The following is a 16,537-nucleotide window of genomic DNA, read 5'->3' on the forward strand; positions in this document are numbered from 1 at the left end:
GCCCGCCCTTTCATTTCCATTAGTAATCAAGATTTAACTGATAAACTAATTTTTAAAAACTGACTCTTCCGGGCTTCCCTGGTGGCGCAGCGGTTGAGAGTCCGCCTGCCGATGCGGGGGATGCAGGTTCGTGCCCCGGTCCGGGAAGATCCCACATGCCGCGGAGCGGCTGGGCCCGTGAGCCATGGCCGCTGAACCTGCGCGTCCGGAGCCTCTGCTCCACAACGGGAGAGGCCACAACAGTGAGAGGCCCGCGTACCGCAAAAAAAACAAAAAAAAAAGCAAAAAAAACCCCCTGACTCTTCCAATACCAAAAGTCACAGTGGTGTCACTGGCAAAGCCCACTGGGGTCCCCAGGGAAAATAAGATGGAATCTAGGTGATAAGTTCTACCCTCTTCTTTTGTGATTAGTCTAGTTTCACTTGCCTATAGATGGCCCTGTGCAGTGACCTGGCACCGACCACATTGGATTAACGTTCTCAGCACAGAACCACTGTGCCAGACACTTGCCGGCCATGTGCAGAAGCCAGCTTTTGTGTTCATAACCATAGTCTGGGTGGAAGATTTGGAATTGTTTGGAAAAATAAGCAACTGGTCAGAATTAGGGATGAGGAGGTCTCTAATGCTACCAGTCAAAGACCAGTGGGAAAGCTGACAGCACAGTGGACGCAAGTGAAGAGGTGAGCACATGCTGGGACCAGGGTGAACAGTCCACCTCAGGGGCCAGCAGTGTGGAGGGATGACCAAGAGTAATGAGAGGCTGGGAGGACGAGGGGCATTAGCAAGCTTTAGCCTCCACAGAGAGCACGTGAACAGCTGGACACGGAGCAAAGACCCCCTCCCTTCCACAGGGGACTTTGGAATCAGTAGCCCCTGGGCTCTCATGCTCATGCATGGTGGGTGGTCAGGCAACCCTGGTGACTGCACCCCCTTGGTGGGCAGAGGTTGGCACCTGGTCCAGTACTTCCCCCGGCACAAGGTGAACAGTCAAGCCAGAGGACCTTAAGCGGGGGGAGAACTGATATTTGTTGGGTCCTGTAGTGGGTTAAATGGATGCTCCCCCCCAAAAAACATGTATGTCCGTGACCTAATCTCTGCAACCTGTGAATGTGACCTTATGTGGGAAAGGGTGTTTGAAAATCCTTTAAGTTAAACATCTTGAGATCAACAATGAATACCTAAGTGGGCACTAAATCCAACAACTAGCATCCTTATAAGAGACACACAGAGAGACAACAGAGTAGGGGGAGAAGGCCACGAAAAGACGGAGGCAGAGATTGCAGTGATGCAGCCACAAGCCAAGGAAGGCTGAAGACACCCAAGCTGGGAGAGGCAAGGAAGAACCCCCGCCCAGAGCCTCTAAGGGAGTGTGGCCCTCCTGACAGGAAGCAGCACCCCAGGCTCCAGCGCTGGCGCCCACCCGCCTCTCCCATCACCTCCTGCAGCTCCTTCCCAGGGCCCGAAACTGCACCTGCTCGGAGGCTGGACGGGTCGGCTGCTGGAGGCCTGGTGGGTGCCCTGTCTAGGAGCCTGCAGCTCTCCTTAGCAATCAGGCCAGCCTCACAGTGGCCCCGAGGGCCCGCATGCAGACCTGCTGCCTGAGTCCACACCTTGAATCAAGTGGGCACCAAACCCCTTCTCTAAGGAGAGCCTTTTCCTGCCTGCAACTGCAGGGACATCTGTCTCCCCTGCCCTCGCACTCCCAGCACCTGGCAAGGGGCCTGGACTATGCTCAGCCTTTGTCCAAAGAATGAAGAAGGCAGGAACAAAGGCTCTGACGGTCCTGTGAAGAAGCCCTGCCCCAGTACCCACAGGCCTCGGCACCGACTCCCTCGTTCCCCTTCTGTGGCACCTGGGATGAATCTCCATAGGGTAGGCTTTGCATTGTCTGACGACTAAGAAAGCTTCTGGAAGTTAGCGCCTGGGCCTTGTATCTCTATCCCCCAGGCCAGCTCAGTGTCAATCACATAGTAGGTACTCAGTAACTGAAAGGAATCAAGATTTATGAGACACTCTTAGCATCCTTGGATCTGGCCAGCCTGCCTTTCTGCATGACTGTCACTCCCTACTGGAGCCTGTGCCCCAGTCGTGCTGCATTCCTGGAAGCTTCCAGAAATTGCACAAAGTAGGTGCCTACTGCAGAAGCAAAGCACAGTCCCTTCCAGGTGGCCCAAGTACAGTCCCTTCTAGGCCACCTGCTCCGGCGCAGAGACACCCCCAGACACATGGCTCATAGCACAAGGTTCTCTTTATTGTGATGCTCAGTGGAAAACATCTGTAAACCAGCTCACTGTAGTGGTGACGGCTGCAACCATGCTAAGGCACTTTCATTATATAAAAAAAGGGCAGGGGTGGGAGTTCTGTTCACTCCTTTGTGACAGCAACTGGGACCTGAATTCAGAGCTTTTTAGGCATATGTAGCTTTTATATATCTTCATGATTTCTTGAGAGTTTGTTTCCTTAAAAAAAAAAATGCCTTCTTTGCCATAAGTAAGTCTAGATGCAGCATATACAAAACAGTTAGGAATACAGGGAAATTCAGCCACCAGTGTAGACCAGTGTAGGACAAGCTACTCTCTTCTAGACGTGGTTCCAAAGGAAAGGCAGTGATAAAGACTTGGAATTTTATCATTTATTACAGTTAGAGGGAGAAAAGACAACTTTTTTTTTCTTTTAAAAGTATCTGTGCAGATGGCAGAGTCTTGAATTATACTGAGTCAACGGTGCAGGTCAACTACCCTCGGGCCCCAGTCCTGGAGTAGGTTCGAGATCACCTGGCCCTTTCCACTGCTCTGGCTGTCAGGCTCGGGACAAGTCCCTTAACCATTAAATATATTTGGTCCCCAAGAGTGTTGGGAGAGGCCACTGCTGGCCTCTCCAGCTTGGCCCCTGGGCCCTGTCTTCTCAGCCCAGAAGCCCTGCCGCAGCAGGGGCGGGCTGCCCTCGGCAAAGGAGGGAAAGGGGTCATCATTGCACTTGAGACATTTCAGAATCAGGAAGGTGACAGTGGCGCCGCCCGACAGGGGTGGGGAGGAACGCCCCTCCCTCCCCGCGCCAGCTTCCCGTGCCCTGCACAGAAGTGGACCCCCTGGGCCTGCTCGTGCCAGACCACCCAGAGCCCACGGGAGTGGGGGGCCACTGGGGCAGAGGGTGTGAGGTCACCGCGTGTGATTGCCAACAGCAAAGAAGGGAGAGGGTGGCGGAGGCGGGGGAAGGTGACAACTCTTCTGGGGCGTCGGGCTAGCAAAACTCCTTAGTCTGAAGAAAAATAGATTCGTAAAAAACTCTCTTGCCCATCCCCGGAGGCCTGCCCTCCTCACCTCACCATCTTGTGCTTTTCGGCAAGGAAAGGGGGTGGGGGGATACTGCTGGTCGCTCTGTTCCCGGGCCAGGGCCCAGGACCCTGACTCTTTGGTATTAGATTCCGGGGGGCGGGGGGGAAGGTGGGAGGGGAGCAGGCTGCAGCAGAGGAAGCCGGAAGCCCTTCAAGGAGGCCTGGGGGGATGGGCGGGGAGGTGAGGCCTGAGGTCCCCTGGCCTGTGGGGACGAGGTGGGGTCACGGTCACAGCAGTCCCAGGAGGGAGGAGGGGTGCTGCAGGGGCTGGGAAGGGGAAGCGGAGTCGGTGCTGTTGTCCGTCTCGGGCAGCAGGAGAAGAGGCTGTTACTCGGCAGCTTTGGCCTCAGCCGCGTCGGCTTTGCCGTCCACCTCCTCATCTGAGCAGTCGCCGGCACCTTTCCGGGCCATTCGGCGGGGCACGACAAACGGCAGGTCCCCACGCCTGGGGGCAGAGGCAGCGGTCAGTGGGGCTGGCCAGGTGGCCGCAGTACAGCTCATGTGTTTCAAAGTGACCTTTAGAAGGACACTAGCTCCTGACATCCCACGGGGAGAAGCAACGGCTGGGGGGCCTCCGGGGACACAGCCTCCAGCGGGGACAGGAGGGCTGTCCCCTCCTGCCCCCCTCCAGCCTGAAGCTTCCCACTTCCACCCAAAACACTAGCAAAAACCCATCAGGTAATGGGGGCTGATTCAAAGGAGGGAGGCACAAGAGCAGATGAAGCTGCCTCTGCAAAATGCCACCCTCTGACCACACTGAGTACCAAAAGGGTGAAACCAAGAGACACACAGTGACTGTGTACAGCGCACAAAGACAGGCGTCTCCTTCCGGTCCCAGCTAAGGAAATCGATATCACACACCGACTAGACTGTCTGCTCTTGTTGCTTTTATGCTTTAAAACAACGATCACTGGGAAAGGAGGTAAGCAGTGAGCATCTTGACCAAAAAGACCCCCTGCCTCGACCACTGCATGCTGCCTGAATGCGACACTCCTTGAGAATCGCCAAGCAGCCCTTTCCATTGGTTCAGAGTTAGAAGATGCCCGTATTCACCCAGCGCCTAAAGCTGTGCCAGGGACCGGCCGGGTTGCCTCCAGCAACTTCTGGTTGACAAAACCTGAAAACGTTCTCATCAGGTTTAGCGCTGCGACAGGAACAGACTCTTCAGGCAGGAGGGGAAGAAATCACCTGGAGAGTTTATTTAAAAGGCCGGGCTAGGACTCCCCTGGTGGCACAGTGGTTGAGAATCCACCTGCCAATGTAGGGGACACGGGTTCAATCCCTGGTCCGGGAAGATCCCACATGCCGTGGAGCAACTAAGCCCGTGTGCCACAACTGCTGAGCCCATGTGCCGCAACTATTGAGCCCATAAGCCTAGAGCTGTGCTCTACAACAAGAGAAGCCACCGCAATGAAAAGCCCACGCACCATAACTAGAGAAAGCCCGCGCGCAGCAACAAAGACCCGGCACAGCCATAAATAAATAAATAAATAAATAAATAAGTAAATTAAAAAAAAAAAAAAAAAGGCCGGGCTACAGCCCAGTAGGCAAGGAGAACGAGGAAGGGCTCTCTGAACAGCACTTTCTCAGCGTCATTAAGCACCTTGCTCACTGACATCTAGCTGAGAAAGGTGACCGAGTTTATAAGAGCCTCATTTTCCAAATTCTGCTCTTCAGGACAAACTAACTTTTTGAAGGAGAAAGGGTCCTGCGAAGGGGCGGGTGGGGCCGGCGGGGCTCACCTGAGCTTGTTCTTGAGGGAGCTGACCTCGCGGTTCATGGCATCCGCGGTCTCCGTGGCATCCTCCAGCTCGCGCTGCAGTTTCCGGCGGGAGGCGTTAGCCCGCTGGGCCTCTTCCTCGGCCTCCTCCAGCTGCCGCTTGAGCTGCTTCAGGCGGGTGGACGCCTTGTCCGCCTGCGGAGACGCGTGGCCAGGGGCCCCGGTCACGACCCCACATGCCTGTGGCCCACCCCGCCCTCAGCCGCCAAGGGGCAGGGCCCTGCTCCGCCGCCAACACACCTGGTCCTTGTACTGCTCGGCGTTTCTCCGCTCATCATCCACCTGCAGCAACACATCCTTCAGCTTCTTCTCGGCCCGACGCACCTGCTTGCAAGCCGCCTGGCGCTCCCTGAAAGGCATGAACACAGAGGCTCAGGGGGGCACCCTCTTTCGGAAGGTCTGGCCGACAAATCCACAGGCCGGGCCACCCATTCCTGGGCCTCACTGGTACTTCCCCTGATGCTAGGGTAGACCATCTTCACTGAACACTCTTATGAAGGCACTGGGATTAGCCCCATTTCACAGATAAGGAAACTGAGGTTAGGGGAAGGGAACTGACACATGTCAGACAGCACATATAAAGCTACGAAAAAGAGGACTTCCCTGGCGATCCAGTGGTTAAAGACTCTGCGCTTCCAGTGCAGGGGGCATGGGTTCAACCCCTGGTCAAGGGAACTAAGATCACACATGCTGCTCAGTGCAGCCAAAGAAAAAGCTAGGAAAAAGGAAGATTGACCCCCATTACCCCCAAAGAAGTCTCAGTCTTGCTGAGCCCACAGATGGGCCCCACCTCTCTGATTCAGCCCTCAGAGAGTCATCAGGCTCCCCAACTTTAGAAGTGGGCTGTGGGTCCTATTCAAACTCCAAAAGCCCCAGCAAAAGGCCCCAAGGAAAGGGATGAGAGCCCCGTCAGGATGGGGGGAAACAGTCTCAGGGACGGGCACACAGAGGAGCCGGCAGACGGTGCCAGCGACAGGCGAGGGGCACCCACTTGGTCTCGTTGTCCAGCTGCTCCTCCAGCTGTGCGATCTTGGCCTCGAGGGCGGTGATGGAGGCCTTGTACCTGGACTTGACAGTGCCCTCCATCTCCTGCAGCTTGACCTTGAGCTCCTTGTTCTGGCGCTCCAGCTGCTGCCGCGCGTTCTCGTTCTTCTGGGCATGACTGCGCTCCAGGTTCAGATCGGTGTTGATCTGGTCGATCTGTGGGAAGAAGGGCTGGTGACCTTGGGGAAGGCGGGGATCCCAGCTGGGGGCAGAGGAGGGGCAGCTGGACCCTGCAGGGCCCCTGATCACTAGGCCTTCCCCCAAGAGGGAGCCGCCCAGCGTGAAGGGTCCAGAAGCAGCTCAGCACCCGAGAGAGAGGAACCAAGGAGCCAGTGCAGGCACCAGGACGTTATCCCCTAAGCGTCAGGGGGCGGCCGCCTCTGCCTCTGCCGCTGGGGAGGCCCACGCGCGTCACCGAGGGGCCCTGCTGCTCGCCTGCAGGTTGGCCTTCTTCAGCCTGTCGTTCACCAGCTCGGTGCTGCACTGCTCCTCCTCCAGCTCCTCCTCCAGCTGCGCGATGCGGGCCTCCAGGCGCCGCTTCTCCTCCAGCGCCAGGGCACTGGGGAGTGGGGAGGGGGGGAGGTGAGAGGGGACGAACCAGAGCGGGGAGCCCCGCACCCGCACCCGCTCGCGCTCGCGCCGGCTCACCCTTTGCCGCTGCTGTTGGCCATCTCGTCGGCCAGCTCGTCCCGCTCCTGCTGGGCCTGGCGCTTGGCGCGCTCGGCAGCTGCCAGCTCCTGCCGCGGGAACCGGAATGTGACCGGCCGGGGCCGCCCGCAGCCAACAGCCCTCCTCTGTTCCCGGCACTCTGAGCCCCTGGCCCCCTCTTCCCAAACCCCTTCCCAGGCCTGCCTCCTCCAGGAAGCCTGTTCCCAGGAGCCCCTCTGAGGTCACAGCTTAGGCACCGTATGATTACACAGCCCCCATATCTAAGCGCTAAGAATTAAGCCAGGGCTTCCCTGGTGGCGCAGTGGTTAAGAATCCACTTGCCAGTGCAGGAGACACGGGTTCGAGCCCTGGTCCGGGAGGATCCCACATGCCGCAGAGCAGCTAAGCCCGTGTGCCACAGGTACTGAGCCTACATTCAAGAGCCCGCGCGCCGCAACTACTGAGCCCGTGCGCCGCAACTACTGAAGCCCGTGCACCTAGAGCCCGTGCTCCGCAACGAGAAGCCACTGCAATGAGAAGCCCACGCACCACAACGAAGAGTAGCCCCGGCTCGCCGCAACTAGAGAAAAGCCTGTGCACAGCAACAAAGACCCAACGCAGCCAAAAAAAACTAAAAATAAATAAATAAATAAAATAAAAACTAAGCCAGGTGCCGGGGATGTTGCAATAAACAGGAAATCATCCTGGCCTGACAGGATGCTGGTCCTTCTACCTTCCAGGCAGACAGGAAGCAGGGGCGACAGGACAAAGACGTGAGTTAAGGCCACAGTGCGGGGCTCTGAAAGCCGGCGGGGGCAAGGGCTTCACCCTGAGGGTGAGGCGGCCTCACCAGAGACCCACGTGTGCACGAGGGTACAGCCACTCTGGTCAGGGTAGACAAGGAGAGCCTGGATGCCTGGCCCAGCTAGGAGCAACTGGGTAGCCAGCATCCTCAAGGCAGAAGACTGCCTAGAGCCTGGGGAACGCTTTCACAACCTGCCTCGTGTGAGGGACAAGGGCGCCGTAAGCCTCTGGGAGGGACCCCTCCTCCACAGGCAGCAAGTCACGCATTCATGCGAGGGAGCCGACCCCAGGAGGTGACGATCACACACACGTTCTAATACACCAGGGAGCCTTGCTACTTCATGAAACCCTGAGGGGCACTTCTTTCAGAAAGCAAGAACCACACCGGCCCATTGCTGGAGCTTGGCCCGTTCTTCCAGGTCTGCCCGGGTGGCCCCGGCAGGTGGGTGGAGGCCCCGAGCGCCCTGCTTCGGCCCGGCCCACCTCCTGCAGCTGCATCATCTCGGCCTCCATGCTCTTCAGCTTCTTCTCGTTCTCCTTGGCCTGCGCCAGGATCTCCTCGCGGGAGGCGCGGGTGTCCTCCAGCTCCCGTACGCAGTCCTTCATCTGGGCCTGAGGGCAGGGAGGAGAGGCTTGGTGCCACCATCCCACCGCTCCCGTGTGCCCACACCCCCACACAGGGACGCCCCGCCAACAGGGACCGACGGCTGGGCCTCAGCCTGCGGCCACGTTCAACCAAAAGAGTAAAGACAAAGCTTCCCTCTATTCTATACCATCTTTACACGCTTTTAACTGTTAGGATTTACAAAGCACACCTGCGGCAGCGTTAGTCCCTGGGTGGGTATTAGTCCAGCTATGTTTTTGTTTACTTTCTACCACCTCCTGTTGATTTGGATCCCGCGCTCTGGTGCCATCCCCACTGCTCCAGGTCAACGGCCACCTGCCAGGTTAGTCCCGGCAACATGGCGCGGTCATATGTCCTTTGTTCACTGGTGATTCATTTTAACTCTGAAGATCTTGGGAAATAGTTGTGTTTTTTTTCCTTTTGCAGATAAATCCCAAATTGGGATTCCCCAGGCCAAAGGATACAACCCTTGCTGGGCACGGCCAAGTGGCACCAGGTAGAGCGGCCACCGCAATGAGAGCACCTATGCCCTACGACCTCGCAAACACCAGCGTTTACACTCGTTCTTATCGTTGCCGGTTTGCTGGATATGATGTGGCATCTCAGAGCTGGTTTTTTAAACTTATTATTCTTTCATTACTGATGAGGCCAAGTATGTGTTCTGTGCTCTGGGCTGCTTCTCTGAACCATCGGCTTGGAACCTTCCACCATTGTCCGTTAAGGCTGGGATGGGTCACGTCTGGTTTATTCAAGAAATCTGCCACTAAGTGACTATAACGCCGTTGCATTTCTAGGTTTACACTTGCTTGTTTCTTTGTTTAAGGCACTCAAAGACAACAATCTTACTGCAAGTTTGCTTCTGACTAGTTTGTTTCTGCTCAGCTTCTGGGTTTCCATCTGTGAGATGGAGCTAAAGGCACCCAAGACCTTCCTCGGGGAGGGCAAGGTGGCACTTCCCAGCATTCATCGGCCACCCCACTAGTGTCCCAGCCCTGTGCTGAGCCCAGCGCTGCCACGTGCAGCCGGATCTGGTTTGGTCCAGCCTGAGCTCACCTGCAGCTTCCTCAGCTGTTTGATGGCTTCGTCCCGGTTCTTGTTGGCCGAGTCGATGTGGGCCTCCAGGTCCTTCAGGTCCATCTCCAGCTTCTTCCGAGCAGCCACAGCCATTGAGCGCTGCTTCTTCTCATCCTCCAGCTCAGCTTCCATCTCCCGCACCTGGGGAGATGCCGACGGCTCAGGAGGCCGGACGTACCCACAGACCCTGCCTCAGCTCACGGCCCAGGTGGGCTTGGTCCAGTCCCGTGGCGTCCATGGGGCATCCAGGGACAGGGAGGATTTCTGACCATAAAACCCTAGTAGAGGGGGTCACTGACCCCCAGGCAGAGGACTGGAATGTGAGGACGTGGAGGGCATAATCAGGGGACTCCCACAGTCCCGGCGGAAGGAGAAAGGAGCCCCCAGAACCCGGGGCTCCCTGCCCGCCTCTGCCCAGGGGAGCGGGAGGGCCGTCCGCACCTGTCTGACCAGCTGCTTCTTCTTCTCCTCGCTCTGCTCGTCGCGGCCCTGCAGGTCCCGCTCGAACTGGGCCTTCATGGCCTGCAGGTTCACCTCCAGCCGCAGCTTGGCATCCTCGGTGGCCTGCAGCTCGTCCTCCAGCTCCTCGAGCTGGGTCTTCATCTCCTCCACCTGCTGCTCCAGGGCCCGCTTGGACTTCTCCAGCTCGTGGACCTGCCGCCGAGGGGACGCAGTCAGGAGCAGAGGGGCGCGAGGCCCCCAGGTCCCCAGCCTCAGTGTCCGTGAGCCCCTAATCCTTCGCGTCCTGAGGCCATCTCCCTCCCCCGCCACCCCCCGCCCCAGTGCCGGCCGTGGGCTCGGGGACTCACGCTCTTGCCGACGTCGTCCTTGGAGCTCATGAGGTCCTCCATCTCCGCGCGGAACTGCTTGTTGAGCCGCTCCAGCTCTGCCTTCTGCTCCACAGCCTCCTCCAGAGCCCGGGCCAGAGACAGTGCCTTGGTCTCCTTCTCCCGGGCCTCGGCCTCCGCCCGGTCGCGCTCCTCCGCGTACTTGGCGGAGATGGTCTTCTCCTCGGCCAGGAGCTGGGAGACAGGCGGGCACCATGAGGCTCGAGCAACCGGCTCTCAGAAAGAGCTCAGGGCCTGCTGGCCTCTGGCAGGTAAAGCATCCGGGCCCGAACTCCCTGGGGAAGGAGGGTCCCAAGGGCCAGGTCTGGGGGGAGGGGGACCAAGGAGAGCAGCGAGCCGGCTGCTTCCGACTGTGACACGTGCTGTGCGGTGTGTCCTCATGAGCAGACGAAGGCGGAGATGGCCTCTGCCACAACCCATTAGAGTCTGTGTAACTTTTATCACTTAATAACCAAGGTTCTTTACGACACTCAGTGTCCCTTCCAGGAAAGCCCACAGGAAGTAAATATTTCACCCCCAGGACCCGGAAAGCCCCTGGTTTTCCTGAATGACTGGTTGGCGTTTACCTTGAAAAGAATGTGAATCTGGCTGCTCGGAGGCGCGAATCCCTTGTGGCCCTCCTCCAAGGATGTGACGCATCTTTTCCCTGCGCTGGCCCACCCTGACCGTATCATCTTATTTTCCCCCCTTCCCCTTCCCTGTGCTTCAGCACCTCTTTATTCCATGGGCTTATTTCTTAAATGGGCCAGATGGGAAATGCTTTAGACTTTGCACGTGTGACTTCAGACGACGTAAACTGCTACGTTAGCACAAAAGCAGCTGTAGTGACAGCTGTGCTCAATACCTCTGTCCACAACAGGCAGTGGGCGGCCCTGGCCAGTTTGCCGACCCCTGCTTTATTCCATTTTTCTATCCCACCCCACTGTCTGCGTCTCGGTAAGCTGCCTCAGATCTCCCGGAGTAAACAAGAGTTATGAACGTATAAAGAAAAATTCTAATTAAAGAAGATTCGAAAAACATAAAAAACCAAGAAAGGGGAGGGCTTCCCTGGTGGCGCAGTGGTTGAGAGTCCGCCTGCCGATGCAGGGGACGTAGGTTCGTGCCCCGGTCCGGGAAGATCCCACATGCCACAGAGCGGCTGGGCCCGTGAGCCATGGCCGCTGGGCCTGCGCGTCCGGAGCCTGTGCTCCGCAACGGGAGAGGCCACAACGATGAGAGGCCCGTGTACCGCAAAAAAAGAAAGAAAAAAAGAAAGGGGAAAAGTTGCTCCCAAACCTATCGTGTGAAGACACCCAGTTCTGAGCGCTTTCTTTCCAGGCGCCTCAACGAGCTGGAATCCAGGAGGGGCCTCTGAGTGCCTGCCCCTCAGGGCCTCCTCTCGAGCTGGGTGACGGTGACCCCGGGCCGGGCTGACGGCCAGAGGCCCCTGCCCGAGGCAGGGTGTCTGCAGAGGGGAGGACGTGAGGCGGTGGCAGCACCCACAACACCCACCTGGTCGAACTTCTTCTGCTTCTTCTCCAGGTTGGAGACGCTCTGCCGCTGGTGGTCCAGGTCCACGAGCAGGTCGTCCAGCTCCTGCTGCAGCCGCGTCTTGGTCTTCTCCAGCTTGTCATAAGCGGCCACCTTCTCCTCGTAGCGCTGGCTCAGCCCCTCCAGGTCCTTCTGGAGCTTCCTCTTGGCCTCCTCGGCCGTCTCCAGGCACCCCACACCATCCTCCATCTTCTTCCTCATGTCGGTGACCTGGGCGGGAGCAAGGGGTAAGGAGGCACCCAGCACGGCACCTGCTCGGGTAACATGGCCGCACCTGGGACAGCTGGGAGCTGGTCTGCCACCCGCCAGCGGAGGAATGGGGCGCCAACCCAGTTACGGAGATGGCTCCCCCAACCACTTCCCGCTCCCTCTGGGGCCAGGGAAATGGAGCTTCTGCAGAGGGCAGGTGCCTAGCGCATGGAGCCCAGGGGAGGCGGACACCACAGGTCAGCTTGGGAAGGCCTCTCAGTCGTGACCTGCACCAGCCGCTCGTACCAAGACGGAGGCCTACAGTGGGAAGCGTCCTCCCCTCCCCTCCCCTCCCCGCCTCTCCTCTCTCCCAGGCAGCAGCCTGGTGCCCCCTGCCTGCAGGCATCCGTGTCGCAGTCCCCTCCTCGCATCTGGACACACAGCTGCCACCGTGCACACACTCCCTACCGCCACCCAGTTGTGGAACTGACCCTGCACCCTCCCCGACCTGGTGCAGATCTTCTGGCACGTTTAAGTCCTAAGACAGGATCCGGAAGAGGGCCCTTGGTCTATCTTTGGCCCCAGACCCTTTCAGAGTCTAGAGAAGACTATGACCTCCTTCTCATAATGAGGTTTTAACATGCATGAAGCAAAATACGTAGGATTACCAAGAAACCAATATAGAAAAGTGCAGTTGTTGGGTATTTTTTAAGACTGTGGTTCAGTAACCATCGTGCTTCTTTATCAGCACAGCAGATAGCAGGCTCCTGAGTAGCTAGGAGCACGATGACCTTCCCAAAGCCTGGCCTCAGTTCGGACACGATGACCAGTGGTTTCTACTGAACAGGCCACTGGCACTGCTAGGCCACGGCTTGTTGCCCACGTTCATAACAGAAGAAAATGCTGAAGGCCAGCTGGAGCTGGGTGAAATGAAGATGTACGTCTCCTCCACCCAAGTTCATGGGTTCCTAAATTCTCCTTGGGGACCCCAGGCATGAGCCCTGGTCTGGGGAGGGCAGGAGCTCCCCCAAGGGAAGGTGTCCAGCTCGGGGAGGCCTGGGTGGACCCAGCGGCAGGGCTGTGCTCTGGAGTCCAGGTGGGCGCCCCGCCAGAAGCTCCCAGGCCTGCAGGTTCCAGCCCACAGTTCCCGGGGGTGTCTTGCAGGGAGCCAGCTCCGAACCTGGGCGTGGAGGGTGGCGATCTGCTTCTCGAGGTTCCGCTTGGCCTCCTCCTCCTCCTCCAGCTGCTCCTTTAAGGAGTTCTTCTCATCCTCCACCTGCTTCAGCTTGGTGCTCAGACTCAGCTTCTGCCGGTTCTCCTCCTGCAGGAGCTCCTACTCAGAGAACAAGGAGGGCAGGGGCTCAGGACCCGCAGCGTCAGGGCGTTGCGGTCCCCATACCCTTGGGGGAAGGCGGGAGCAGTCCCTCGGATTCAGGGGGCAGCCAGCAAAGAGCTGGCAAGGAGCCGGGAGGACGCAGAGAGCCCGCGGATGCAGGGGAGGATGCTCTGAGACAAAGACCCAGAAGCCTGGCAGCTAATGCCGTGCGGGCACAGGGACCCGTCGCCGCCCTTACCTGCGTGTCCTGCAGCTGCGACTCCAGAGCGGAGAAGTCCTTGGTGAGCTTGCTGGACTTGCTGTCCGACTGGGTGAGAAGACCCGTCACATTGTCCAGCTCGACCTGCGCACGGACGGGAGACAAAGCCCTGTGAGATCGACCACGACTGCTTGGGCCCCACCTCGGCTCTCTCGGCCATGCTGGACCTGAGTCACAGGCTGAACCCCAGAGGCCTCGCAGATTGAGCCAGGTTGTGGAGACAGAGAGAGACAGAGAGAGAGAGAGAAGAGCGGGAGCTCTGGCGATGTGGGCCAGGACCCAGGAGATCCGGCAGAGGCCTCACCTGCAGCTTGGAGACCTTGTCGGCCAGCTCCGTGCGCACGCGCTCCCCCTCAGTGAACTTGACCTGCAGCTCCTGAAGCTGGGCCTCCACCTTCTTGCGCTTGTGCTCGGAGTCCCCCTTGCCCTGAAGCAGCACCTTCACCTCGTTGGCCAGCTCCCCTCGCTCATTCTCCAGGGTCTGCTTGGCCTTCTCGAGGTTGGCTTTCACCTGGCAGCGGGGAGAAAAGCGAAGACGTGAAAGGGGGCACCTGTGACGTGAGGCTGGTCTTTCTAACATCGTCGAAGATCCGGCGGATCCAGAACCAGAATCGGCTGCCTTTGCAGCAAAAACGACACTGGGCAAGTCCAGGGGATGACGAGCTGGCAAGGGCCCCAGACTCGGAAGGCTCGGGCCTGATGTGAACTCAGCACCCAGCTGGGGCCGGACACCCGGCACGTGGGCTCCCCCAGCTCTCAAACCATCCCTGCCCGGCCTCCTGCACGGGCTTCAGGGAGCATCCAAGGGCAAGATGTCATCATTGCTGATGTTAAGATTTTAGCTATTATTATAGGATGAAGGAAATTGTAATTGTTCGTAGTTAAGACTTCCAGGAAAGCCTCTTGAAAATTTGATGTTCAAAGTAGCACAGTAATGTTCTTCCAAACAACATAAAAGCCGAGTTTACAGAATAAACACAACAATCCCAATCTAGTCCGTACCGAGCCGGCCACGGCATCACGGGCAAGTTCAAGGGTAAACTGGACCCAGCGTGAACGCAAAGTCACTTTGGGTGAAAACAGCTAAAGGACCAGGCAAGGCTTCAACCTGCCCAGAACCAGGTGGAAATTGAAGGTAGACAGGTAGACAAGGCAGGTTTCTGAAAATATTGTACAGGTTGCCATGTGGAAGAGCCTCTGCCTTCTCAGGCTGCCACCAAGGGTGGCCGTGAGCTGGAAGCCACGGGATGCAGGACTGGTCTTGTTCAGGAACTGCCCAGCCACAGCTGCCTGGCCGAGAAACCACTTGGGGTCAACATCCCCAGGGTTCTCCCACGAAGACTCCAGCTGACCACCTGTTGGGGGTGTTCTAGAGAAGGGACGGGCTTCAGAAAAGAGGACCCCCCGATGGCCCTCTGAAACTCAGTTTTAGAGTCGCTCCAATTCCATGAAATTTTCTGGTCTGGCAGGTTGATGAACAAGATAATGATGATAATGAGAATAAATGATTCTTGAACAACTTACCGAGCCCTTACTACCTAAGTGCCTCACGTGTTACCAACTCCAACTCTCACATTAATTGTATGAGACGGGCTATCATTTGCCTCCCTTATAGATGGGGAAACTGAGGAACAGAGGGACCTATAGCCCCAAGTCACACAGCCACGAAGGGCTGGAGCCTAGACTCTGCAAGGGCCCCCTGACAGTGGCAGAGCCTCACGGAGCCAGTCCTGGGGAGGCCCACACACCCGCTTCGTCTGCTCCAGCTGCTCCGCCAGTTCCTCCACGGCCTGCGAGTGCTTCTGTCTCATCTCCTGGATCTGGGCCTCGTGGGTCTTTGCCTCCTCCTCAAGGGTCTTCTTCAGGATGTTCACTTCCTGTTCACGTTTGGACCTGGACAGAGAAACGCCCTCAGGAGGGAGGCCAGGGATCCAGGAGTGATGCTGCCCTGGGGCTCTTCTGTGGCAGCAGAGAGCACCCGGCAAGGGGTGCTGGCCACCCCAGGCAGCTTTCTGCCTGCTGGCCTCTCTCTGTGGCCATCCATCCTACAGCCCAGGCTCACAGACACACTTTTTTTTTTTTTTAATGTATTGTAGGCTTTTAATGTAAGGAATTGGATTTTATTCTAAATACGAGGAGCCAGGAGTGAGTTATAAGCAGATTAATTAAATTAATTAAGTTATTTATTTGGCTGCACCATGCAGCATGCAGGATCTTCACCCCCCAACCAGGGATCGATCTCGTGCCCCCTGCAGTGGAAGCACAGCGTCCTAACCACCGGACTGCAAGGGAATTCCCCACAGACACTCTTTGTAGAGGCTTCTGTAGCCTTTCAGCTTTAAAGCCCACGCTTGCCTCACCCCAACTCCAAGCCAAGTTCTTCTACTCTAGGGAGAAGGTGCTGAGGAACCATCAGCTTCCGAGCTCCCTGCTCCATGACAACAGGCCACTGTGTGTATGCAGAGACTTGGGGTCCACCCCTCCCAGGCCACGGCCTCCCCTTCCCTGCACCACCACCCCATCCCTCAGTGACTGGGGCAGTCGGTCCCAAGACACACCTGAGCTCCTGCTGGGCAGCCGTGGAATCCAGAGTGTCCTCCAACTCTGTTTTCAGAGCCTCCAGCTCTTCCCCGAGGTCCCGTTTCTGCTTCTCAGCTTTATTCCTAGCAGCACGCTCAGACTCCAGGTCTTCTTGGAGTTCAGAAATCTGAGATTCCAGCTCCCGGATCTTCTTTAGGGCCATGTTCTTCTGGGCGGCTTCTTCTTCCACTCTGCCAAAGAGAGCAACAACATCAGGATGAGGTCACGGTCACCTACAGAGAGCAGAGTCTGTAGAAAAGGCTTTAGAGAGGTGCAGCCAAAGCCACTTCTGGCAGTCATAATCATGGCCCTAGCTCTTCTCAGCAAAAACATCTGACGCATCCAGAAGACTTAGCGTTATTCCACTTTGAGATTCAAAAACCTCACAGAAGAATCATTTCATTTTCCAAATTAAGATTCAGTCCTTTAAACATTAAAAAAAAAATGAAATGTTAACTGAAAAAAAAAGGAAATAAAATGCTACAG

The 16,537-nt window shown here is 57.3% G+C and overlaps 1 protein-coding gene across 1 annotated transcript in view; it reads right to left on the reverse strand.

Moving 5' to 3' along the window:
* Nucleotides 1–2,230: 2,230 nt before the first annotated feature.
* The window catches only part of MYH9 (myosin heavy chain 9), a 93,138-nt gene continuing 78,831 nt past the window's right edge, over nucleotides 2,231–16,537 (reverse strand). The window contains exons 26-41 of the mRNA XM_082636140.1: nucleotides 16,030–16,242; nucleotides 15,220–15,364; nucleotides 13,776–13,982; nucleotides 13,451–13,555; nucleotides 13,057–13,209; nucleotides 11,649–11,897; nucleotides 10,119–10,331; nucleotides 9,751–9,963; nucleotides 9,289–9,450; nucleotides 8,094–8,222; nucleotides 6,807–6,895; nucleotides 6,594–6,717; nucleotides 6,106–6,314; nucleotides 5,355–5,463; nucleotides 5,077–5,249; nucleotides 2,231–3,779 (exon numbers count right to left, since the gene is read on the reverse strand). Coding sequence (XP_082492266.1) covers nucleotides 3,662–3,779; nucleotides 5,077–5,249; nucleotides 5,355–5,463; nucleotides 6,106–6,314; nucleotides 6,594–6,717; nucleotides 6,807–6,895; nucleotides 8,094–8,222; nucleotides 9,289–9,450; nucleotides 9,751–9,963; nucleotides 10,119–10,331; nucleotides 11,649–11,897; nucleotides 13,057–13,209; nucleotides 13,451–13,555; nucleotides 13,776–13,982; nucleotides 15,220–15,364; nucleotides 16,030–16,242 — 2,611 coding nt within the window. The 3' untranslated portion in view covers nucleotides 2,231–3,661. The remainder of the gene's footprint in view (nucleotides 3,780–5,076; nucleotides 5,250–5,354; nucleotides 5,464–6,105; nucleotides 6,315–6,593; nucleotides 6,718–6,806; nucleotides 6,896–8,093; nucleotides 8,223–9,288; nucleotides 9,451–9,750; nucleotides 9,964–10,118; nucleotides 10,332–11,648; nucleotides 11,898–13,056; nucleotides 13,210–13,450; nucleotides 13,556–13,775; nucleotides 13,983–15,219; nucleotides 15,365–16,029; nucleotides 16,243–16,537) is intronic.

The sequence above is a fragment of the Mesoplodon mirus genome (genome assembly GCF_964341445.2).
Source record: "Mesoplodon mirus genome assembly, chromosome: 11".
In the NCBI taxonomy this organism is placed as follows: domain Eukaryota; kingdom Metazoa; phylum Chordata; class Mammalia; order Artiodactyla; family Ziphiidae; genus Mesoplodon; species Mesoplodon mirus.